The sequence below is a fragment of the Trachypithecus francoisi genome, unplaced genomic scaffold, assembly GCF_009764315.1.
Source record: "Trachypithecus francoisi isolate TF-2019V2 unplaced genomic scaffold, Tfra_2.0 Lachesis_group19, whole genome shotgun sequence".
Classification (NCBI taxonomy): domain Eukaryota; kingdom Metazoa; phylum Chordata; class Mammalia; order Primates; family Cercopithecidae; genus Trachypithecus; species Trachypithecus francoisi.
This window is the reverse complement of record NW_022681464.1, coordinates 35,664,555-35,689,613: the sequence shown is the minus strand read 5'-3', so window position 1 is coordinate 35,689,613 and position 25,059 is coordinate 35,664,555. Positions and strand designations below refer to the sequence as shown.

Here is a 25,059-nt window from a genome sequence, read left to right as displayed (position 1 = left end):
AAGCCATCTGGGCAAAATGCCAGACTAGGGCTATTCCTCCCAAACTAGATAGAGCATGTAATGTCACAATTAGTTAGCTTATTAGAGTTAGTTTATAGAAATAATGTACATTTAATTTTTTAAGAGGCTCAGAAATATGTTAAGTCATTTGAGAATTTTTAGTCACTGTTACTAATAATAAGGCAACATTGTCATGCTGACAGGCAGGGTGCTGTTTCCAAAGTTAGTAGATTTTTGCCATAGGTTGAGCAGTGGGTTTGGCTGTAAATAACGTTACCATGTTTGTTACATTTTCTAAAGGGCTAATATTTAATAACTTATCAATGAACAAAGAATGTTATACACAGGGCTTCCCTAAACATTGTATGGATTGTAGAAATAATGCAGTATAGAAGTCAGAAGACCTGGTTCCCTAGTTTTGCCTACTTTTAGCCCCCTGTCCTTGAGCAAGGCATGTAATAACCTCCATTTCAGTTTCTTCAAATGTAAAATGTAGAGATTATGCCTGCTTGTCATGGTAACATATTGGGATTATTTTGGGATCAAATTAAATAATAACAAAGAGCTTTGAAGACATAAAGCACTGTCAAAGTGTAAAATTTTATTAAAGCAAAATACTTTAATAGTGTAACACTGTACGACGTGTGTGTACAACATAATAATGTGTTAACTATTAATGATTGAACCAGATACATTATAAACTTATTTCAAATTTGTTATAGCTTTACTAAACATGCTGCTATAAGTACGTTCTGATATAGGTAATTCTTTTTTTTAATTTTTTTTTTTTTTTGAACCAGAGTGTCGCTCTGTTTTCCAGGCTGGAGTGTAATGGCGTGATCTCAGCTTGTTGCAACCTCCGCCTCTTGGGTTAGAGCGATGCTCCTGCCTCAGCCTCTCAAGTAGCTGGGATTACAGGCACACACCACCATGCCTGGCTAATTTTTGTATTTTTAGTAGAGACAGGGTTTCACCATGTTGACCAGGCTGGTTTTGAACTCCTGACCTCAAGTGATCCGCCCGCCTCAGCCTCCCAAAGTGTTGGGATTACACACATGAGCCAAGGCGCCAGCCTGATACAGGTAATTCTGATAGATGACCACCTAACATAAAGTTGAAAATTTTTCATATGACTTATGGAGTTGATAAGTTATGAAATAGTTGGAAAATCTACAAGTATTTCTAAAATTTTTGTTAGGCTTGGCTTTTTGGAGGAGGGAGGAATATAAATGTCAGGCAGGTTGTTGAATAGAATTAATCAGAATCAAGTTACAATTCAGTGATTTATTTTTTCAACAAAATTAAATGAATGTCCTTATGTACATATATAAAGCAATTAGTGCTAAATAGAAGGAAATATAAGATCCTTGAGTCATAGGCTCTGTTCCCTGTTGTTGTTTTGGCCTCCTTCCCTTCTTATTCTTCACCAGCACCAGACTACTTACGACTTAAAACCCCACTTTGTTCCCTCTTGTTTATGAGCTTTTTGCACATCCTGCTGCCTCTGCTTCAAAGATATTTTCTACAGCAGAAGAATGAAAATAAATTAATAATTGCTTCCTGATTTTTGTGGTTAGTGTCTAATTGACCTTTTTGTTTTTCATAACCACAAATATGTGTATTGGAAGATTAGATGATAGGGAAAGCATATTAGAAAAGTAAGTTGGGGAAGTTAACCTGGAATGCCTGGTTAAGGGTTGAGGTTTTATTTTGTAGGTTGTAAGAAGCCATTGACAGATGTATCCAAGAGAGTGTTACAGACAGAGTTCTACTTTATAAAGATTGTTGGGCAGTCAACGTTTTAGAACCTCCTTGGGTTGGATTGGAGGTGAGGAATCACCATATGTTGTCAGATTATGAGGCAGAATTGTAGAAACGGGTATGATTAGGATCTGAAAACAAACAATCAGGCATTCATTCATGTACAAAATATTAATACTTTTTATGTTTCAGGCTGTCTTCTGGGTTGTGGGGATACAGGAGTAAATGTACTAAATCCTACTCCTCCAATATACAGAAAATTAAAGAATGTCTTACAAGTCAATAAGAAAAGAGCAGACAACCCTATAGAACAATGGATAAGTGTCTTGAACAGACCTTTCATAAAAGATAATGGCCAGTAAACATGTGTAAAGGTGCCACTTCATTAGTAATTATGAACATAAAATTAAAATCACAATGAGAGACTTCTACACACCCATCAGAACAGATAACATTTTAAAAGATTGGCCAGGCATAGTGGCATGAGCCTGTAATCCAAGCTACATGGGAGGCTGAGGCACGAGAATCACTTGAACCCCAAAGACAGAGGTTGCAGTGAGCCAACATTGCATCTCTGAGCTCCAGCCTGGGCGACAGAGGGAGACTCCCATCTCAAAAAAAAGGGATCAAATATAGCAAGTATTGATGATGTAAAGCAATGGTAACTCCCATGCTCTCTGGTGAGGGTATAAACTGCTATAGCTACTCTGGAAAACTGTTCAGCAGTGCAAACACTTTGACCCAGCAGTCTGTTGCAAGGTTATGTCCAGTGGAATATGCATACATGTATACCAAGGAGGGCTCAGGAATGTTCATTGCTGTCATTATTATAATAGCAAAAAAAAACTGGAAACAATTCATATCCCTTACCTATGGTATATTCATATAAAGGAATGCTACACTGCAGTGAAAACAGTGTATAGCTATTCCTGATAATACAGGTGAGTCTCACAAGCATCGTTAAGTGAAAGAGTCAAACACAAAAGAAGGCATTATATATGATTCCATTTTATTTTTATTTATTTGAGGCAAGGTCTCACTCTGTCACCCAGGCTGGAGTACAGTGGCACAATCACAGCTCATTGTAGCCTCCATCTCCCAGGCTCAAGTGATCCTCCAACCTCAGCCTCCCAAGTGTCTGGGACTACAGCTGTATGCCACCATGCTCAGCTGATTTTTTTACTTTTTGTAGAGATGAGGTCTCATTATGTTGCTCAGGCTGGTCTCAAACTCCTGGGCTCACGCAGTCCTCCTGCTTTGGCTTTCCAAAGTGTTGGTATTACAAGTGTAAGCCACTATGCCCAGTCATGATTCCCAAAGTGTTGGTATTGCAAGCGTGAGCCACTACGCCCAGGCGTGATTCCATTTATAAGAAGCCTTAAGCAGGCAAAACTTAAACTGTAATGTTAGAAGTGAAGATAGTGGTTAAGAGGAACTATGCAGGGTTAATAGCATGAGATGGGCTTCTTGGGTGCTGACAGGGTGTCTTGGTCTGGGTGGTGAGTACATAGGTGTTGAGTTTATGTAATTCATTCACCTGTACATTTATGTGTATTTTTCTTTGTGCTGTATTTCATTTTTTTTTTTTTTGAGACAGAGTCTCGCTCTGTCGCCCGGGCTGGAGTGCAGTGGCCGGTTGTCAGCTCACTGCAAGCTCCGCCTCCCAGGTTTACGCCATTCTCCTGCCTCAGCCTCCCGAGTAGCTGGGACTACAGGTGCCCGCCACCTCGCCCGGCTAGTTTTTTTTTTTGTATTTTTTAGTAGAGACGGGGTTTCACGGTGTTAGCCAGGATGGTCTCGATCTCCTGACCTCGTGATCCACCCGTCTCAGCCTCCCAAAGTGCTGGGATTACAGGCTTGAGCTACCGCGCCCGGCTCTTTGTGCTATATTTCAATAATTTTTTTTTAATTTGCCCATCTTGACATGCTGTGGAAGAGAGCCATCATTATCAGAATGATCGCTGTTGTAGCGAACATTCGTGCTTCAAATACCTGGCACTGTGTTAGGTGTTGTGTGTGTGTGTGTGTGTGTGTGTGTGTGTGTGTGTATACACTCATATATATATACTCGTGTATATATACACATACTCATTTAATCTTCACAACTCTATGAGGTTTACTTTTATTATTCGCATTTTACAGATAAGGAAACTGGGATACAGAAAGGTTGAGTAACTTGCTGAAGCTCACCCAGCTAGTAAGTGATGGACTCAGACTTTGCACCTGGACATTCTGTCTCTGACGTCTGTGCTCTTAACTGCTCTGCCATACATAGAATAAGCTGGAAGTTTTGTATGCTTGGTCTGTTTGAAAGAGAGCAAGAAGGCCAGTGTAGCAGAAGTGAGGCAAGTTGGGGCACAGTAGTAGGAGTTGAAGACTACATAGTAGGTTATTGGAACTTGAAGGCCATGGGAGGAACTTTGGCTTTAACTCTAAGTGCTGCGGTTGGAAGTCTTTGGGTGGATTATGGCAGAGGAGTGATGTTAAATGATTTATTTTTTAATCATTTATATTTTAAAAGGAAAACTACTGTGACAGAAGCCTGTAAACGGTGCAATGGCAGAAACTGGGAGACCAGTTAGGCTATTAGAATAATTCAGTATTGTTGAACTAGTCCAAGATGATGTGACTTAGACCAGGGTGGCAGTAGGAGGTGGAGAGAAGTTTTCAGATACTGAATATATTTTGAGAATAGGGCCAGGAGAGTTACTGAGGAATTTAAGGGTGTGAAATAGATAATAAGGATGATTTTAGAGTTTTGGCCTGAACAACTAGAAGAATGGCATTAACATTTATCAAGACGGGGAAGATTGCAAGAGGAGTTGGTTTGGGGAGGAAGATTGGGATTCTTGGAAATGTTAAATTTGAAATCGTTTTAGATGTCCAAGTGAAGTTTTTTGTTTTTTGTTTTTTGTTTTTTTTTTTTTTTTGAGACGGAGTCTTGCTCTTTCGTCCGGGCTGGAGTGCAGTGGCCGGATCTCAGCTCACTGCAAGCTCCGCCTCCCGGGTTTACGCCATTCTCCTGCCTCAGCCTCAGGAGTAGCTGGGACTACAGGCGCCCGCCACCTCGCCCGGCTAGTTTTTTTTTTTTTTTTGTATTTTTAGTAGAGACGGGGTTTCACCGTGTTAGCCAGGATGGTCTCGATCTCCTGACCTCGTGATCCGCCCGTCTCGGCCTCCCAAAGTGCTGGGATTACAGGCTTGAGCCACCGCGCCCGGCCCCAAGTGAAGATATTGCGTAGACAGTTAAAGTGAGTTCAAGTGAGAAGTCCAGAAGTCCATAAAGATATAAATTTGATAATCATCAATTTGCAGGTGGTATTTAAAGATATGAGACTGGGTGATATCTCCAAAGGAATGAATGTAAATAGAGAAGTCCTTTCTGCAGCAGTCTAGTATGTAGATGTCAGGGAGATGAGGAACAATCAGCACAGGAGACTGAGAAGGAGCAGCCAGTAAGGTGGGGGAAACCAAGAGGATGATGTCTTAGAAAGCAGATGGGAGGGCCAAGCGCAGTGGCTCACGCCTGTAATCCCAGCACATTGGGAGGCCAAGGCGGATGGATCACAAGGTCAGGAGTTCAAGACCAGCCTGGCCAAGATGGTGAAACCCTGTCTCTACTAAAAAATACAAAAATTAGCCGGGCACGATGGCGGGCGCCTGTAATTCCAGCTACTCGGGAGGCTGAGGCAGGAGAATTGCTCAAACCCAGGAGGCAGAGGTTGCAGTGAGCCGAGATTGCACCACTGCACTCTAGCCTGGGCAACAGAGCAAGACTACGTCTCAAAAAAAAAAAAAAAAAGCAAGCAAGCAGGTGGGAAAAGTGTTTTAAGGAAGAGACAGAACCTCGGTTTTTTTCTTATTTTTTATTTTATTATTATTAGCATTGGATCAGATTGTATTTTAAGTGAATGTGAGAAACATAGGAAAGTTGGAACAAAGTTTGCTAGAAGTGGGATATATGGAAAGAAAAGAAGCAGGAAAGTTACTATACAATGGACAGGATTATGAAAGTCTGGAGGTTTTAAAAGAGAAGAGAATGCCTGACCATCTTAAATACCTGGTAGCATTTCTTAGTGTCTGTCTTTCCTCACTGTCTTACCAACCTTTTAATTCATACAGGATTTTGAATCGAAAGATGAGTGTCATGATTCAAGTTTTTGAATACAGTGATTTACCTTCTTTTAGGGAGTGACAAGACAGCCATATAAGAAATAGGAAAGGGGCCATTTTACTTCTCTGCTCCTGAGAACTTGCCCCATCAGCAAAGCTCTTTTAGTTGCACTCTGCCTTCTCTTGCCCATTATCCAGGAAGATGAAAGTAGTTCAGGTATGAGGAGGGAACAAAGTAAAGCTGTCTGGACTGACCTGACTCCTCCCCCTGGTAATGGCAGGTGACTTAGTAGAGCTGGATCAACATTAATCATTAATATTCCAGATTTATGACTTCATCTCCATTAAATAAAAATCTAATGTGGAAATGTGTTTAAATTTGAAAAGTTTTTACTTTTAGTGCATATTGCTAAAATGTGTATTTCTACTAGCTATTAAAGAAAGATCAATCTAAGAGACCTTATGTTAAGATGAGATTGTGCCAAAGAGGCCAGTCGTCATAGAACCTTCTAGTCCACAGCCTCTTAAGGAAACCATAGGACCAGTCTGTAGCCAAACCATAACTGGTCAGCAGGTTAGTGCAGTTAGATAGCAGTTTATATTATTTTGCTTTTACTCTTGACCATGCAAATGCAAACTCAGAAATAGGCAATTGAAGTGCTGTGGAAGATTGAGGGAACCTGGAGCAGACCACAAATGAATAAAAATTATGAGTAAGTAGAAGTTATGAGGTAGAGAATCAGTACCATCAGTAGAGAGTAAAGTAGTTAGTCAGAAACATCAGAAGTACATAAATAGAGATGCTGGCCAGGTACGGTGGCTCATACCTGTAATCCCAGCACTTTGAGAGGCCGAGGCAGGTGGATCACCTGAGGTCAGGAGTTCGAGACAGTCTGACCAACATGGTGAAACCCCATCTCTACTAAAAGTATAAAATTAGCTGGGCATGGTGTTGTGTGCCTGTAATCCCAGCTACTCAGGAGGCTGAGGCAGGAGAATTGCTTGAACTCAAGAGGCGGAGGTTGCAGTGAGCCGAGATCGCACCATTGCACTCCAGCCTGGGTGACAGGAGTGAGACTCCATCTCAAAAAAAAAAAAAAAGGAAAGGAAAAAAGAAATAGAGATGCTTAATCCACATTATGGTAGGGAAGCAATAAGTTCTGGAAAACAAAGCAATGTTTACCTAGTATCAAGACTTGAATTCAAACTTGAACGTGCAGGCCAGGTGCGGTGGCTCATGCCTATAATCCCAGCACTTTGGGATGCTAAAGCAGGTGGATCACTTGAGATTGGGAGTTTGAGACCAGCCTGACCAACATGGAGAAACGCTGTCTCTACTGAAAATACAAAATTAGCTTGGTGTGGTTGGTGCACGCCTGTAATCCTAGCTACTCAGGAGGCTGAGGCAGGAGAGTCGCTTGAACCCAGGAGGCGGAGGTTGCCGTGAGCTGAGATCGCGGCATTGCATGCCAGCCTGGGCAACAAGAGTGAAACTCTGTCAAAAAAAAAAAAACTTGAACAAGCTTTTGTGGTGTATGATCAGACTGTCTTGTAATTTCTGATTTTTATGTGAAATTCTTGCCTTTTCCTTATTACCATTTTTATCTTTACAATGAAATCCCTTCTTCAGTCGAAAAGAGCCCAACATTAAGCTGAGTATAAATGTTTAGACTTACCAAGCAGATACATAAGGAAATACTTTTTAACATTTTTTTCTTCCAGGCCAGGTGTGGTAGCTCACACCCGTAATCCCAGGGTAGGCCAAAGTGTGAGGAACTCTGTGCCCAGCCTGGGCAACATGACAAAGTCCTATCTCTACAAAAATATACAAAAGTTAGCCAGGCGTCGTGGCCTGCGCCTGTGGTCCCAGCTACTAGAGTGGCTGAGGTGGGGGGATAGCTTGAGCCCCGGAGGTCTAGGCTTCAGTGAGCCATGATCGTGCCACTGCATTCCAGCCTATGTGACAAAGTGAAACCCCGTCACAAAAAAAAAAAATTTCTTTCTTGAAATACAAAAGAAAAATACCACAGAGTAATTTAACAGATGACAATAAAACACTTAAAATGTTAATTTATTTGAAGGTGATTTTTAAGGAATATTTTATCTGTTATAATAAAAAGTTAAGCACAAGTTCATTTACGAAGTAATATCCTCTGCACTCAAATGATTTTTTTTTTTTTTTTTTTTGAGCAAAGTTTTGCTCTCGTTGCCCAGGCTCTAGTATAGTGGTACAATCTTGGCTCACTGCAACCTCCGCCTCCTGGGTTCAAGTGATTCTCATGCCTCAGCATCTCGACTAGCTGGGATTATAGGCATGTACCACCATGCCCAGCTTATTTTTGTATTTTTAGTAGAGATGAGGTTTCATCATGTTGGTCAGGCTGGTCTTGAACTCCTGACCTCAAGTGATCTGCCTGCCTGGGCCTCCCAAAGTGCTGGCATTACAGGCATGAGCCACCATGCCCAGCCATTACTTGAATGATTATTAACACCAGGGAATGAAATGTTTTTCTAGGTTTTAACTTTTCAGATTTTTTTTTTTTTTTTGGAACGGGATATTTCTTCATTGCCCTGAGCAGAGTGCAGTGGTGCCTGCTGTCACTGCCCAACAGTCACTGCCCTCAAGCAGTTCTCCCACCTCACCGTTCCAAAGTGTTGGAATTAAAGGCATGAGCCACCACACTGGCAACTTTTCAGAATTTTTAAGTGACCATGATGGAGTTTACCATCTCTCAACCCCCACACCTCCACACACACACACACACAAACCTTGAAAATCTGGACAAAATAAATGAAACAATGTGTTTTAGACTTTGGACAACAGCAGTGCAGGACTGTGATCCCTAAAAGAAGGAGAATAAATAAGGTGAGCTCTAAATTCACCCACCCACCCTGGCTTTTTGCCTGGGGCACATTCTAAATTGTAGATCTGGGACAGGGAATCTTGAGCAAAGAACAAGATGAAGAGATAGAGATCAGAATTTATGGAAGCTGAGGCAGCAAGAAGTTGTAGGGCAGAGTTCAGCAGGAAGGACACTTTGTCAAAAAATAATGCTATCCATAGAAGTCTCTGACTTTTTGCTGAATTCTAGAATGAACATACATGGAGTGAAACTGTAAAGCCAGACAAAGAGCAACCAGATTGATGTGAACTGACAGACATGAGAGGTCACAGAGGGCTGGGAAGCGTTTGAGTTTTTACTGGCTAGAGGGGAAAGTCCTTGTTGATTACTCACATTTAAGGACATAATAATACCAATCTTAAAAACTCTTGGAAAAAAAAAAAAGGGCCGGGCGCGGTGGCTCACGCCTGTAATCCCAGCACTTTGCGAGGCCGAGGCAGACGGATCAGGAGGTCAGGAAATCAAGACCATCCTGGCTAACCTGGTGAAACCCCATCTCTACTAAAAATACAAAAATTAGCTGGGTGTGGTGGTGCGTGCCTTTACTCCCAGCTACTTGGGAGGCTGAGGCAGGAGAATCGCTTGAACCCGGGAAGTGGAGGTTGCGGTGAGCCAAGATCACACTACCGCACTCCAGCCTGGGCGACAGAGCAAGACTCCGTCTCAAAAAAAAAAAAAAAAAAAAAAAAAAAAAGGAAGAGAATACTTTGCAATTCATTTTATGAGGCCAACATCCTGATACCAAAAGTGAACACAGAAATTACAGGAAAATACTACTAAAGAGAACTGTGGTTCTTGACCGTAGACAAAAGTATTTAGCAAAATATTAACTTTCAGGAATATATGAAAGGGTAATATACTATGACCAATTGGGTTTTATCTCAAGAATGCAAAGGTCCCAAAGTTTACTTAACAGTTAATAATCAATTAGTATAATTCACTACATCAATTGAATGAAGGAAAAAAACCTATATGATAATCTAAGTACATGTAGAAAAACTTTTGACAAAATTCAGCACTCATTTATGATAAAAACTGTCAACAAACAAGGGAACTTTGGCCTTACGAAGTTCTGCCATAATACAAAAATCCTACAGCTAATTTCATACTTAATAGTGATAGACTAAGTACTTTCCTCCTAAGGTTGAGAACCAAGGCATAGATATTCTCTCATCACTTCTGTTCAACATTGCACTGGAGGTACTAGTCAGTGAATAAGGTAAGCAGGAAAAAAGACATATGTAGGAGAGTAAAGAGTAAGACAGTGTTTATTTGTACACATGATCTTGAATGTAGAAAATAGTGTAGAACCTATAAAAGTGCTAGAAATCATAAGTGAATTTAGTAGAGTCACAAGAACATAGTATACAGATACACTTTGTATACAAATTTACATGTAGTCGCACATCACTTTGAAGACAGGGATATGTTCTGACATTGTGTCATCAGGCGATTTCATCATTGTGTGAACATCACACAGTGTACTTACATAAGCCTAGATGGTAGAGCCTCTTATACCCCTAGACTATATGGTATAGCCTATGGCTCCTAGGCTACAAACATGTCACTATACTGAATGCTGTAGGCAGTTATAACACAATGGTAAGTATTTGTGTATCTAAACATATCTAGCGACAGGCACGGTGACTCACACCTCTAATCCCAGCATTTTGGGAGGCTGAGGCAGGTGGATCACTGGAGGTCAGGAGTTCAAGACCAGCCTGGCCAACATGGAGAAACCCTGTCTCTACTAAAAATACAAAAATTAGCCAGGTGCGGTGGCAGATGCCTGTAATCCCAGCTACTCGGGAGGCTGGGGCATGAGAATCGCTTGAACCTGGGAGGTAAAGGTTGCAGTGAGCCGAGATCACACCACTGCACTCCAGCCTGGGTGACAGAACAAGACCCTGTCTCAAAAATAAATAACATATCTAAACATAGAAAAGGTACGGTAAAAATACAGTATTATAATCTTAAGGGACCACCGTCATATATGTGGTCCCTCCTTGACCAAAATGTTGTTATGCTGCACATGATGGTATATGTTAGTGATGAAGAGTTGAAAATAGAAATAAAGTAGTAACGTTTGTAATGGCATAAACCATAGTGTCTGTAGATAAACTGTACAAAAATTGGACAAGACCTGTACACTGAAAATTATAAAACACTGCTGGGAAAAGTCTGTAAATACCTAAATAAATAAAATACCGCATTCATGGATCAAGCGGAAGTCAGTATTCTTAAAATACCGTTTCTCCCCAGATTGATCTATAGATTAAGAATAATCCCAGTCAAAATCCCAGCAGGCATTTTTGTAGAGATTCTGAAATTTGTATGATTAAAATTTGTAGAGATTCTAAAATTTGTATGGAAATGCAAAGACCCTTGTGCATGGTTTGGCAGATCTTTGCAAGCCAAATCTGGCCCACTGCCTGCTTTTGGAAATTGCTTTTTAACATTCCCATACTTAATGTGTTGTGTGTATTGTCTGGGCCTGCTTTTGCAATAAACCAGCAGAGTCGAGTAGTTGTTACAGATGCCATATGGTCCACAAAGCTTAAAATATTTTACAGAATAAATTTGCTGACCCTGCCCTAGAGTATTTAAAGCAATTTTGAAAAAGATGAAAAAGGCTGGGCACAGTGGCTCATGCCTGTAATTCCATCAGTTTGGAAGGCTGAGGCGGGCGGATCACTTGAGGTCAGGAGTTTGAGACCAGCCTGGCCAACATGGTGAAACCCCATCTCTACTAAAAATACAAAAATTAGCCAGGTGTGGTGGTGCGCACCTGTAATCCCATCTGCTTGGGAAGCTGAGGCAGGAGAATCACTTGAACCCAGGAAATGGAAGTTGCAGTGAACGGAGATCACGCCAGTGCACTCCAGCCTAGGCACAGAGCGAGACTCTGACTTAAAAAAAAAACAACAAAAAAATGAAAAAACTGGAGGCTTTATACTATATAATTTCAAGACACAATAAACCTACGGTAATGATGACTGTGGTCATTGACATGAGAATAGACATGTAGGACAATGGGAAAAATAGAGAATGAAAACAGACCCGCATACATACGTGGTTAATTGCTTTTTGACAAAGGTGACAAGGTAATTCAGTGGGAAATGGATAGGTTTTTCAACAAATTGTACTAGGAGAACTAGATATTGAGTTGTAAAAAATTGAACATAGGGGCCGGGCACGGTGGCTCACGCCTGTAATCCCAGCACTTTGGGAGGCCGAGACGGGCAGATCACAAGGTCATTAGATCGAGACCATCCTGGCTAACACAGTGAAACCCCGTCTCTACTAAAAATACAAAAAAAATTAGCCAGGCGCGGTGGCGGGCACCTGTAGTCCCAGCTACACAGGAGGCTGAGGCAGGAGAATGGCGTGAACCTGGGAAGCAGAGCTTGCAGTGAGTGGAGATCACACCACTGCACTCCAGCCTGGGTGACAGAGCAAGACTCCGTCTCAAAAAAAAAAAAAAAAATTGAACATAGGGCCGGACGTTGTGGCTCATGCCTGTAATCCCATCACTTTGGGAGGCTGAGGCAGGCGAATTGCTTGAGCTCACGAATTCCAGACCAGCCTGGGCAACATGGCGAAACTCTGTCCTTACAAAAAAATACAAAAATTAGCCAGGCGTGGTGGTGCTCACCTGTAGTCCCAGCTGCTCAGAAGGCTGAGGTAAGAGGATGGATTGAGCCTGGAAGGGGGAAATTTCAGTGAGTCATGATCATGCCACTGCACTGCAGCCAGGATGATAGAGCCAGACCTTACCTCAAAAAAAAATTTTTTTTCAAACGTAAGATTATTATAATATATTCAAAAATTAGCTTAAAATGGCTCGATAGGCCTGACTTACAGAAGAGTTCAAACTTACAGATGAATGCATAGAAAATCTTCTGGTGAAGAATTTTCAGGACACATAAACCATAAAAATAAAAAATTTTAATTGAACTTAAAATTTAAAAGCATGTTCAAGGATACTGTTATGAAAATGCAAAGGCAACCTATGGACTGGGAGAAATATCACAGTATAGTATAAACATCTGACAAACAACTACATTCCAGAATATATAAAGAATATAATAGTGTTAAAGTGGTAAATATTCTTGTTTCCAGAACATAATAGAAAGAAGACAGTCCAATTAAAAATTTGATTTGAACAGACACTTCAGTTTAAAAACTGATTTGAACAATCACGTCACCAAAGTAGAGATGGGAAGCAAATAAGCACATGAGAACGTGCTCAAAATAAGGTGTAGTCATTAGGGAAATATACATTAAAACCACAAAGGGATATCACTACACACCAATTAGAATGAGAAATTAGAATGTTTTGATTCTAGGATGAAGTTGATTATCTTTTCTATGTTTTTATATTTATGGAAGTATTACCAACTCTAATGGTTGCGTCCTATTAGAGTTGGGAATACTTCCATAAATACAAAAACACAGAAAAGATAATAATCTTTCACTAATCATGTAGTGATACTCCTTTGCGGTTTTTAACTTACATTTAATTAATAGTTTTAACAAGTCTTAGGGATGTGGAGCAAGTCATTTGATTTAAGCATCATCGATGATAACATCTGTGGAAAGAAAATAGAATATTTCTGTCTTGTATTCCTCTTTACAAGTGGGGAAAACTTCCTGGAAGCCCATGCTCATGGCTCAACCAGCCACCTGGCAATAGAGATAAGATCGTGTAAGTGGCTTAAGTAAATCAATATTTACCACGTAGGGCTGGATAGGCACTGAGCATCCCCTGAAGGACTTGGCAAACAGAAGAAGGATCAACAAAATCACAATTCTTTTTATCAAAGAAGAGGAAGAATGGCTGTTGACTAACCAAGTTGCAACTGTATTTGATTACACTAAGACTGTGAAGGAGAGGATCAGTGAAGTAGACAAAGAAATGATAGGAAACATCTTGATAAAACGTGTGTTCCCAACTTAAATCATTTTACATGCCACTTGACTTGACTTTGTCTTTAATACTATTAGCCGTTTTCTTCCTGAAAGTCTGTTTATTCCCACTTATTTTACTTCTTATTAAAAAGTGTTAAATTGGCTAGGTGCGGCGGCTTACGCTTGTAATCCCAGCACTTTGAGAGGCCACGATGGGTGGGTCACAAGGTCAGGTGTTTGAGACCAGACTGGCCAATAGAGTGAAACCCTGTCTCTACTAAAAATACAAAAAATTAGCTGGGCGTGGTGGCGCACGCCTGTAATCCCAGCTACTCGGGAGGGTGAGGCAGGAGAATCGCTTGAACCTGGGCGGCGGAGGTTGCAGTGAGCCAAGATCACACCACTACACTCCAGCCTGGGCGACAGAGCGAGACTCTGTCTCAAAAAAAAAAAAAGGTGTTAAATTATAAAATACTTCAAACAAAAATAATTTATCCACATTTAACACACTAACATTTTCTCTGTTTGCTTATAATGAAAAAATTATTTCTTAAATGAAATGAAAAAATTGCTGTAATGAAAAAATTGCCACAGATATATATGTAGTATACATATATATACATAGTGTGTGTGTGTGCGTTTGTATATATGGTTGTAACTCTTTCCCAAACCTGCCGGTGTCTTGAAGTTGATGATTATCTTTTCTATGTTTTTGTATTTATGGAAGTATTGCCAATTCTAATGGTTGCTTCCTAATTTCTCTCCCTGTCTTATCCTTGTATGTAGGTGTCCTCCAACATTGTGTTAATTCTTTTGATTTCCTCTAAATCTGTACCTTGTATGAGAGTTTTATTATCTTTAAAAGGTTCAGATAAACTATGAAACTATTTTTGTTTAATCTGTCTCTGGCTTCCATCTTTTTCTGAGCTTAAAACATATTATTAATCCCCCACCAGACTTCACAGCATGAACCTAAACGAACCATCTGAACCTGGTCCAAAAAATCTGTTCCTCTGTCTTCTACCTTAATTATGGTGTCACTCTCCACTTCGTTAAAACTTTGGCCTACAGTTAAATTTTGTTACTCTGGTAATCAGTATAATATCCAATAGGTAGGTTTCCAGATAAATGTTTTAAATGATGTTACATGTTTTTTTTTTTGAGATGGAGTTTTGCTCTTGTTGCCCAGGCTGGAGTGCAGTGGCACAATCTCGGCTCACCGCAACCTCTGCCTCCTGGATTCAAGTGATTCTCCTGCCTCAGCCTCCCGAGTAGCTGGGATTACAGGCATGCACCACCATGCCCAGCTAATTTTGTATTTTTAGTTAGGCGGGGTTTCTCCATGTTAGTCAGGCTGGTCTCAAACTCCTGACCGCAGGTGATCCGCCCACCTTGGCCTCCCAAGGTGCTGGGATTACAGGCATGAGCCACCTTGCCCAGCCATGATGTTAACATTTCTAAGACAACCCATAAAAATCAGTGTAACTCATATTGTACCTGAAGTTTACTTAAAAATGTGAATCACATGTGACATTAGTAATATTTCTAAATGAGATGAGCAGCAATGATGGGTCCTGTGCATGGATACTGGGGTGCTGTTGGAACTGGACTGAAAATGATGGGCTATCCTAGAGTTATTGGAAAGATAAGTGCGTAGATGTGAGGCATTAGGCTCAGGACTCTAATGAGGCTGGAGGACAGTTAAGCATAGTAGTGGAAGACTTGATAGGGTGAGAGGAAAAGGTTTGACTTTGGAGGGAAGAGAACTTTAAGATGGTTATGGGGAAAGGAGGTGAGGATGGGGAATTAAGCTGGGAATGGAAACTGAGGTGCGTGGGTAGTTATAGGGGCCTCTGTTGTGAATTGACTTGGTATTTCCCAGTTGGCCTTCTGTCAGAATTTAAATTACAGTGTTACGGGTTTCTCCCATAATTTTTCCTCCTTCATAGAACTGCCATTCTTATGTATAATTTATGTAATAGTTAATACTGTTTTCTTAATATTTAGACTTTGGATGCAGGTAATTGTGCACATTTCTTGTACCAACTTTTAAAATTTTTGCAGTTGAACTTTTTTTCTTTTTTAAAGGCAAAAAACAGTGCTTGGCCCGAACAGAAAGTGGGGTGGGTAACAGTGGACCTTTCCCCCTCCCAGTTTTTACATATTTTGTGGATATGTATTGATTGTTACAGTTTTCCCTTCAGGCTTAAGTATATTTAGTCAAAATCTTTCAGTCTGATAATCACAAAAGGTATCTTCTTATAATGTGCATTTCTTGGAAGACTGGGAAGATTGGATGCATTTTCCTATGTTAATTGGCTTTTCCTGTGTTGTGAATTGTCCCTTGATAGGTTTTCATGTTTTTCTATTGGGCTTTTTCTTTTCATGCATAAGAGTTGTCTGTATTAAGAATGTCAGCCAGATTCCACATGTGTACATTTATTATATATTGAGAGAACAAGAAAGCATGAGCAAGTACAAAGATATTTTAGCTTCTCTTAAACTTTTGTCCCCAACCCTGCCCCACTCAATGTGGAAGTTACTTAATCATATCTGTTCGTCTTTTCCTTTAAGGTTCCTACTTTTACTTTATACTTTAAAAGACTTCCAACTTTAGATTATGAAGCTACTTACCTTTAATTTTTTAAATACTTCTAGAAGCAACTGCCTTTTATTAGCTTATAATTCCTTTACGATATTTTCACTGTAGTCATCCCTCAAGATCCATGGAAAATTGTAGAGCCTTCTAGGACCTCCTGTGGATACTAAAATCCCCAGATGCTCAAGTCCCTGATATAAAATGGCATATATTTGTATATAACCTGTGTACAAATCCCCCATATGCTGTTTTTTGTTTGTTTATTTGTTTTGTTTGTGTTTTTAAGATAGAGTCTCAGTCTTTCACCCAGGCTGGAATGCAGTGGCACAATCTTGACTTACTACAGCCTCCGTCTGCTGGGTTCAAGCGATTCTTCTGCCCCAGCCTCCCGGGTAGCTGGGGCTACAGGTGCGCACCACCACACGTGGCTAACTTCTGTATTTTTAGTAGAGGCGGGGTTTCATCGTGTTGGCCAGGCTGGTCTCAAACTCCTGACCTCAGGTGATCCACCCGCCTTGGCCCTGCAAAGTGCTGGGATGGCAGGTGTGAGCCACTGTGCCCAGTCCCCCTATATGCTTTAAATTGTCTCCACATTACTTACAATACCTAATACAATGTAAATTGTTATTGTACTGTGTTGTTTAGGGAATAATGACAAGGAAAAAAAAGTCTGTACGTATTTAGTACAATACGTATGTAGTACAATTTTTTTCTGAAACTTTTGTTTCTTGGTTGAATCCATGGATGCAGGACCCATAGATACAAAAGGCTAACCATGTAATAGGTTTCCACATCCAGTTGTGGGTTTTTGATGGTTGGTTGGTTGGTTGGTTTTTGAGACGGAGTTTCGTTCTTGTCGCCCAGGCTGGAGTGCAATGGCACAATCTTGGCTCATGGCAACCTCCGCCTTCCAGGTTCAAGCGATTCTCCTGCACCAGCCTCCCAGGTAGCTGGAATTACAGGCGCCTGCCACCGCACCCAGCTAATTTTTGTATTTTTAATAGAGATGGAGTTTCACCATGTTGGCCAGGCTGGTCTAGAACTGCTGACCTCAAACTGTCCACCCATTTTGGCCTCCCAAAGTGTTGGGATTACAGGCGTGAGCCACCGCACCTGGCGCCAGTTTTTTTTTTTTTTGAGACGGATTCTTGCTCTGTCACCCAGGCTGGAGTGCAGTGGCCGGATCTCAGCTCACTGCAAGCTCCTCCTCTCGAGTTCACGCCATTCTCCTGCCTCAGCCTCCCGAGTAGCTGGGACTACAGGCGCCCGCCACCTCGCCCGGCTGTTTTTTTTCTATTTTTTATTTTTATTTTTATTTTTATTTATTTATTTTTTTTGAGACGGAGTCTCGCTCTGTCGCCCAGGCTGGAGTGCAGTGGCCGGATCTCAGCTCACTGCAAGCTCCGCCTCCCGGGTTTTACGCCATTCTCCTGCCTCATCCTCCTGAGTAGCTGGGACTACAGGCGCCCGCCACCTCGCCCGGCTAGTTTTTTTGTATTTTTTAGTAGAGACGGGGTTTCACCGTGTTAGCCAGGATGGTCTCGATCTCCTGACCTCGTGATCCGCCCGCCTCGGCCTCCCAAAGTGCTGGGATTACAGGCTTGAGCCACCGCGCCCGGCCTGTATTTTTTTTTTTAGTAGAGACGGGGTTTCACCGTGTCAGCCAGGATGGTCTCGATCACCTGACCTCGTGATCCGCCTGTCTCGGCCTCCCAAAGTGCTGGGATTACAGGCTTGAGCCACCACGCCCAGCCTCCTGGTTATATTTTGATGCTTATTCTTTTTTTTTTTTTTGTGAGGCGGAGTCTCACTCTGTCGCCCAGGCTGGAGTGCAGTGGCCGGATCTCAGCTCACTGCAAGCTCCGCCTCCCGGGTTTACGCCATTCTCCTGCCTCAGCCTCCCGAGTAGCTGGGACCACAGGCGCCCGCCACCTCGCCTGGCTAGTTTTTTGTACTTTTTTTTTTTTAGTAGAGACGGGGTTTCACCGTGTTAGCCAGGGTGGTCTCGATCTCCTGACCTCGTGATCCACCCGTCTCGGCCTTCCGAAGTGCTGGGATTACAGGCTTGAGCCACCGCGCCCGGCCTTGATGCTTATTCTTAACTGTCACATCTTTAGAATATGCCCATTTAAGAGAGTGATCTAAAACCCAATTCTGGGCCGGGTGCGGTGGCTCAAGCCTGTAATCCCAGCACTTTGGGAGGCCGAGACGGGCGGATCACGAGGTCAGGAGATCGAGACCACCCTGGCTAACACGGTGAAACCCCGTCTCTACTAAAAAAAATACAAAAAACTAGCCGGGCGAGATGGCGGGCGCCTGTAGTCCCAGCTACTCGGGAGGCTGAGGCAGGAGAATGGCGTGAACCCGGGAGGCGGAGCTTGCAGTGAGCCGAGATCTGGCCACTGCACTCCAGCCTGGGCGACAGAGCGAGACTCCGTCTCACAAAAAAAAAAACCAATTCTGAGGTTCTGAGACTGCTTCTATTTTAATATTTGTAGCTACGTTTTAAATTATTATTATACAGCTGAGGTTGTAAATGTTCAGTCTTTCCGAGTTTATGAGGCAGCCATCACTCACCTATTTCCTTTTGAATGTCATAGAAAGGGAAAAACTATACAAATAAGAGTGACCTTTGAAAGTAAGTGAATTAATGAATTCTATATTAATGCTTTTGTAGAAAGTGAATAGAATAATGCAGATTTTGTAATGTTGGTAAACCTATATGGTAGATAATATGGTAGGTAAGTGATGAGTAAAGCACAACTCTTGCTTCGAAGGAATGTATTGCCATTAATTTGGGGGTAGGTTGGGATTAGAGCAGTAAATAAAAAATGGTATATAAAATGGACTAAAGTGAGCCTCATAAGAAAATCTCCCCAAAGGTACATTGTGGGTTTTAAGAGAAAAGATATTTTACTGATTATAAGGAAAGCCTGAATGGAAAAGTAACATTTGTGATGACCATCAGTGAAAGGATAGGATTTTAGCAGGTAGAGAGGTGGGGAGAATACTTTGGACAGAGACCATTTTAGAAGGGGGAAAAAGAAACCCAAAATGGGAAAGCACAGGGCATGTGCATTGGGGAAACAAGATTTGTGTGTGTGTGAGCGTGAAGTATGAGGATAGTAGGAAATAAAGTTGGAAAGGTTGAAAAGATAGGTTGGGTTTACATTTGGTGAGCATTAGGGGTGTTTCCATTGACAGGGAAGGGAAATGATATAGATCTACTTTGTCCTGTATGATAGCCACTAGCCATATACAACTCTTGAGCCCTTGAAATATGTCTAGTCCAATTGAGATGTGCTCCAAGTGCAAAGTACACATTAGATTTTTAAGGCTCAGTATGAAAAAAGGTCATTAAAATGTTTATATTGGTTACATGTTGAAATAAATGTTTTTGATATACTGGGTTAAATAAAATACTGAAGTTAATTTTACCTGTTTCTTTGTATTTTTTAATATGGCTACACTAAATTAGAAAATTTTAAATTATGTGGCTCACATTTGTGACTTAGATTATATTTCTGTTGGCATAGTGCTGGTATAGACAGAATACAACAGTATTTGCTAGTACCCATTGTGTGCCAGATTGTCTAGAATTTGTAATAAAGTTAATCTCATGGTAAACTTTATGAGGTAGGTTTTTCTCTTTTTTTTTCTTTCTATTGTGTCTTCTTTCTTCTTTTTTTTACAGATAATTTTATCACCTAGATACTTGTTTATTTTTTGTTTTTTTTGGTCACCCAGGCTGGAGTGCACTGGCACAATCTCAGCTCACTGCAACCTCTGCCTCCCGGGTTCCAGTGATTCTCGTGCCTCAGCCTCCCTAGTAGCTGGGATTACAGGTGTGCACCACCACACCCAGCTAATTCTCGTATTTTTAGCAGAGACAGGGTTTCACTATGTTGGCCAGGTTGGTATCGAACTCCTGACCTTAAGTGATTGGCCTGCCTAGGCCTCCCAAAGTGTTATAGTTACAGGTGTGAGCCACGGCGCCTGGCCCCCAGATACTTTTTTTGTTTCTTTTTTTTTTTGAGATGGAGTCTCTGTCCGCCAGACTGGAGTGCAATGGCACGATCTCAGCTCACTGCAAGCTCCGCCCAGCTAATTTTTTTGCATTTTTAGTAGAGACAGGGTTTCACCGTGTTAGCCAGGATGGTCTCAATCTCCGGACCTCGTGATCCGCCCGCCTTGGCCTCCCAAAGTGCTGGGGTTACTGGCGTGAGCCACCGCACCTGGCGATATTTTTTCAAGTAACTGGAGTGCATAGAGGTTAAGCAGCATAGCCTGAGGTCACGCCACTACTAAGTAGGAAGCCGGGATTCAAATGTAGGCCTCTTTGGCTTCAGAACCATGGTTTTCCCTGTATACTATGTCATGTTGTCATTGGACTATTAAATTAAAGGTGATTGAGTTGGAAAATGAAGCGATCGGAGTAGGGCTTTTGCAAATTGTGATAAAGATAAATGAGGGGAAGAGACCTCATTTTCAGCTTTCTTCTTTTTGTTTTGTTAATGTTCCTTTTTGCAGGAATGGCAGATGCTTTTCTTAAAATGATTTTTTGAACCCTGCCTTTTTGAACCCTGTCTTTTTGAAGTATCCTGTGTATTAACTAACTCTCAAAATATTTGTTTTATTGTCTCTGTAGATTTGATAATGGGCTGCATTAAAAGTAAAGAAAACAAAAGTCCAGCTATTAAATACAGACCTGAAAATACTCCAGAGCCTGTCAGTACAAGTGTGAGCCATTATGGAGCAGAACCCACTACAGTATCACCATGTCCGTCATCTTCTGCAAAGGGAACAGCAGTTAATTTCAGCAGTCTTTCCATGACACCATTTGGAGGATCCTCAGGGGTAACACCTTTTGGAGGTGCATCTTCCTCATTCTCAGTGGTGCCAAGTTCATATCCTGCTGGTTTAACAGGTGAGATTTAAATGGACAATTACATTGTCTTTGAGAACATCACCTTGGGTAATATGTACTTAAGTCTTGTCTGTCTTTAAGAAAGATACCTTACCTGAGGACTTCTTAAATAATTGTATGTGAAAATTAGTCTCTAACATAAAAACTAGTTTTATTGTATACATGGGTATGGTTCTGGAAAATTGGTGGTAACCTGATGGTGATTATGTACTGGATCATGTCATTAATTATTTTATGAACTCATTATTCAAATAGTTATTGAGCTCCCCCCCAACCCCACTGTGTGGTAGGCACTGGGAACATAAAGATTAAAAACATATACCTTTCCCTCAAGAATTTGACAACTTCTCAGGATTGTAAAGTGCTTAGGTCTTACAGTAGTTACTTAATAGATGTTAATTAAGTGACAGTGAAGTAGTGATAATACAGTATTTCTCGCAGATGCTGCTGATTTAAAAAAGAAAAATCCTAAAGCTCAGAGAGTTGAAATGATTTTTCCCCAAGTCACAGTAAGTAGGAGAGCTCAGATTTATTGTCCTATTCTAGAATTCCAATTATTACATTATCATATCCTTTTAGAGAATAGCAAGAAGTGATAGTTGACAACCTTTCATGGAGAAGGAAGGCTCTTAAAAAAGTAGATTCAAACAGTTTTAAAAGAGAGAAAATGAGCTCTTGGTAAAGGGTCCCATATCAGGATGCTTCTTCATTGAAGTAATGAAGTATAGCTGGCTTAAAAAGGTAGGGTGAGTTTCAGGGTTCCTTGACACAGCAGTTCTGTGGTATCATCAAGGACTCAGATTTCTTTCTCTCTCTTCTGCAGCCCTTGGGAGTGTCTTTATCCTTAGGCTTGGCAAAACAGCTGCCAGCATCAAATCAAGCAATATATGTCCTCATTAATAGCCAGTGGGGGCAAAAGATAAATCCCCACTACAAGCATGGACTGACTATACATTTGTTTCTTCAGTCTGTTCCAACTGAACCAAAAACAATAGCGAGGCCACGCGCGGTGACTCACACCTGTAATCCTAGCACTTTGGGAGGCCAAGGCGGGCAGATTGCCTGAGCTCAGGAGTTTAAGACCAGCCTGGGCAACATGGTGAAACACTGTCTCTACTAAAAATACAAAAAAATTAGCCAGGTGTGGTGGTGTGTGCCTGTAGTCCCAGCTACTCGGGAGGCTGAGGCATGAGAAGTGCTTGAACCCAGGAGGCAGAGATTGCAGTGAGCCAAGGTTGCGCCACTGCACTCCAGTCTGGGTGACAGAGCAAGACTCTGTCGCAAAAAAAAAAAAAAAAAAGCCAGAGTACTGCCATACACTAATTCTGTTAGACTTCATTTGAGAAGTTATGCATGTTAAGTCAATTACAGTCTTAATTCCAGCACCCTAACTCTGAATACTTCAGTAGTAGATGGCCATGAGGGCATTTCTCAGTCTTGAGCAAAAGTTTACTTTTAGAATTACGTTTGGGAAAGATAGTGATCTAAAATTGTTGAATATTGATACTTAAAGGCACACTTTAGACTGGGCGCAGTGGCTCATGCCTGTAATCCCAGCACTTTGGGAGGCCGAGGCGGGCGGATCACAAGGTCAAGAGATCGAGACCATTCTGGCCAACATGGTGAAACCCCATCTCTACTAAAAATACAAAAAAATTAGCTGGGCATAATGGCTCGTTCCTGTAATCCCAGCTACTCGGGAGACTGAGGCAGGAGAATGGCTTGAACCCAGGAGGCGGAGGTTGCAGTGTGCCGAGATTGCGCCACTGCAAATCCATCCTGGCGACAGAGCGAGACTCCGTCTCAAAAAAAAAAAAAGACGGCAGGGCGCAGTGGCTCAAGCCTGTAATCCCAGCACTTTGGGAGGCCGAGATGGGCAGATCACGAGGTGAGGAGATCGAAACCATCCTGGCTAATACGGTGAAACCCCATCTCTACTAAAAAAAAAATACAAAAAACTAGCCGGGCGAGGTGGCAGGCGCCTGTTGTCCCAGCTACTCAGGAGGCTGAGGCAGGAGAATGGCATAAACCCGGGAGGCGGAGCTTGCAGTGAGCTGAGATCCGGCCACTGCACCCCAGCCTGGGCGACAGAGCGAGACTCTGTCTCAAAAAAAAAAAAAAAAAAAAAAAAGACACACTTTAGTTACCTAAAGCAATTTACTTATATAAATACTCCATTAGGGGTATTCATTTATTAACTCAGTGTCTGTGTATCAGGTATGGAGAGATGAGCAAGACAAACAAGGTTTCTGCCCTAATGGAGCTTACATTATAGAGGGTTGGACAATAATTAGTGAATAAACAACTAAACAGGATGGATGATTAATTATCCTTAAATGCTGTGAAGGAACTAACTAGAATGATGGTGAAGGCCCTACAGTTAATCAGGGAAAGCTATCTCAAAAAGAAATCATTTGAACTGAGATTTTTTTTTTGGCGGGAGTAGGGAGATGGAGTCTCTCTCTCTCACCCAGGCTGGAGTGCAGTGGTGCGATCTCAGCTCACTGCAAGCTCCGCCTCCCAGGTTCAAGCGATTCTTGTGCCTCAGCCTTCCGAGTAGCTAAGATAAGAAATGCACCACGGCACCCGGCTAATTTTTTTTTGTGCTTTAGTAGAGATGGGGTTTTGCCATGTTGGCCAGGCTGGTCTTGAACTCCTGACTTAGGTGATGCACCCACCTTGGCCTCCCAGAGTGCTGGGATTACATGCGTGAGCCACCACTCCCAGCCTTGGGCTGAGATTTGATGAGCCAGAATGACCTACCTATGTGCAATCCTGGGAAAGAGCTTTCTAGAAAGAGGGAATAACAAATGCAACATTTAGGAGATACAGGGAGACTTGGACGTTTTGAGTATAAACAGAGGGGAGAATTGTATTATATGGGATTGAAGAGTTAGGAGACCACGATTACTCAGGACCCCATAGACTCTGGTAGGGAGTTTAGGTTTTATTCAAAGCTAGGAAGAAACTACTGAAGAGATTAAGAAAGGATTTGCATGATTGAATTTTCTTTTGAGAAAAACTGACTCTGACAGCTGTGTGGAGAATGGATGGTAGGGAAGCTGTGTAGAAGCAGGTGAGACTAGCATTTTCAGTAGTCCACCCAGCCCCAATGAGAGATGACAAGGAGGACTTGGGTTAGGGTAGCAGCAGTGGAAATGGAAAGTAAATAGTAAGTATATTAGAGGTAAAACTGATAGCACTAGTAATGGACTTGGCTTGAGTATCTGATTAGATAGTAGGGCCATTTACTTAGATAGGAAAGACTTGGGTACAGGTTAGAGGAGAAAAATCAAGAGCTTTGTTTTGTAATAAATTTTAAATGCTTATTAGACATTCAAGTAAAGATGTCGTCCGGGCACCGTGGCTCACACTTTTAATTCCAGCACTTTGGGAGGCCGACTCAGGTAGATCACTTGATGTCAGGAGTTTGAGACCAGCCTGGCCAACATGGTGAAACCCCATCTCTACAAAAATACAAAAATTAGCTGGGCATGGAGGTGCATGCCTGTAATCCCAGCTACTCAGGATGGTGAGGCAGGACAATCGCTTGAACCCAAGAGGTAAGGTTGTGGTGAGCCAAGATTGTGCCACTGCACTCCAGCCTGGACAACAGAGCAAGACTCCATTTCAAGAAAGAAAAAAATGTTTTTTGATCTGACAAGTCAGTGGGATTATATTGAGTAGAGCATATACATAGTCAAATTAAAAATATGTTGGCCAAAGGATACAAAATTTAGGTAGGAGGAGGCAAGAGAGCTATTGTAAAACACAGTTAATAGCAATATATTGTATTCTTGAAAACTACTAACAAAATTTTAAGTGTTCTCACCACAAAAATGATA

The 25,059-nt window shown here is 41.6% G+C and overlaps 1 protein-coding gene across 6 annotated transcripts in view; it reads left to right on the top strand.

Moving 5' to 3' along the window:
- The window catches only part of YES1 (YES proto-oncogene 1, Src family tyrosine kinase), an 88,400-nt gene that overhangs the window by 31,095 nt on the left and 32,246 nt on the right, over positions 1-25,059 (top strand). For 5 of the 6 annotated variants that reach the window (XM_033178200.1, XM_033178199.1, XM_033178196.1 and 2 more), the window contains one exon: positions 20,936-21,214. In XM_033178200.1, the coding sequence (XP_033034091.1) occupies positions 20,944-21,214 (271 nt within the window). In that variant the 5' untranslated portion in view covers positions 20,936-20,943. Of the gene's footprint in view, positions 1-3,908; positions 3,959-20,935; positions 21,215-25,059 lie in introns of those variants that run through there. The other variant, XM_033178201.1, reaches the window with a different exon arrangement.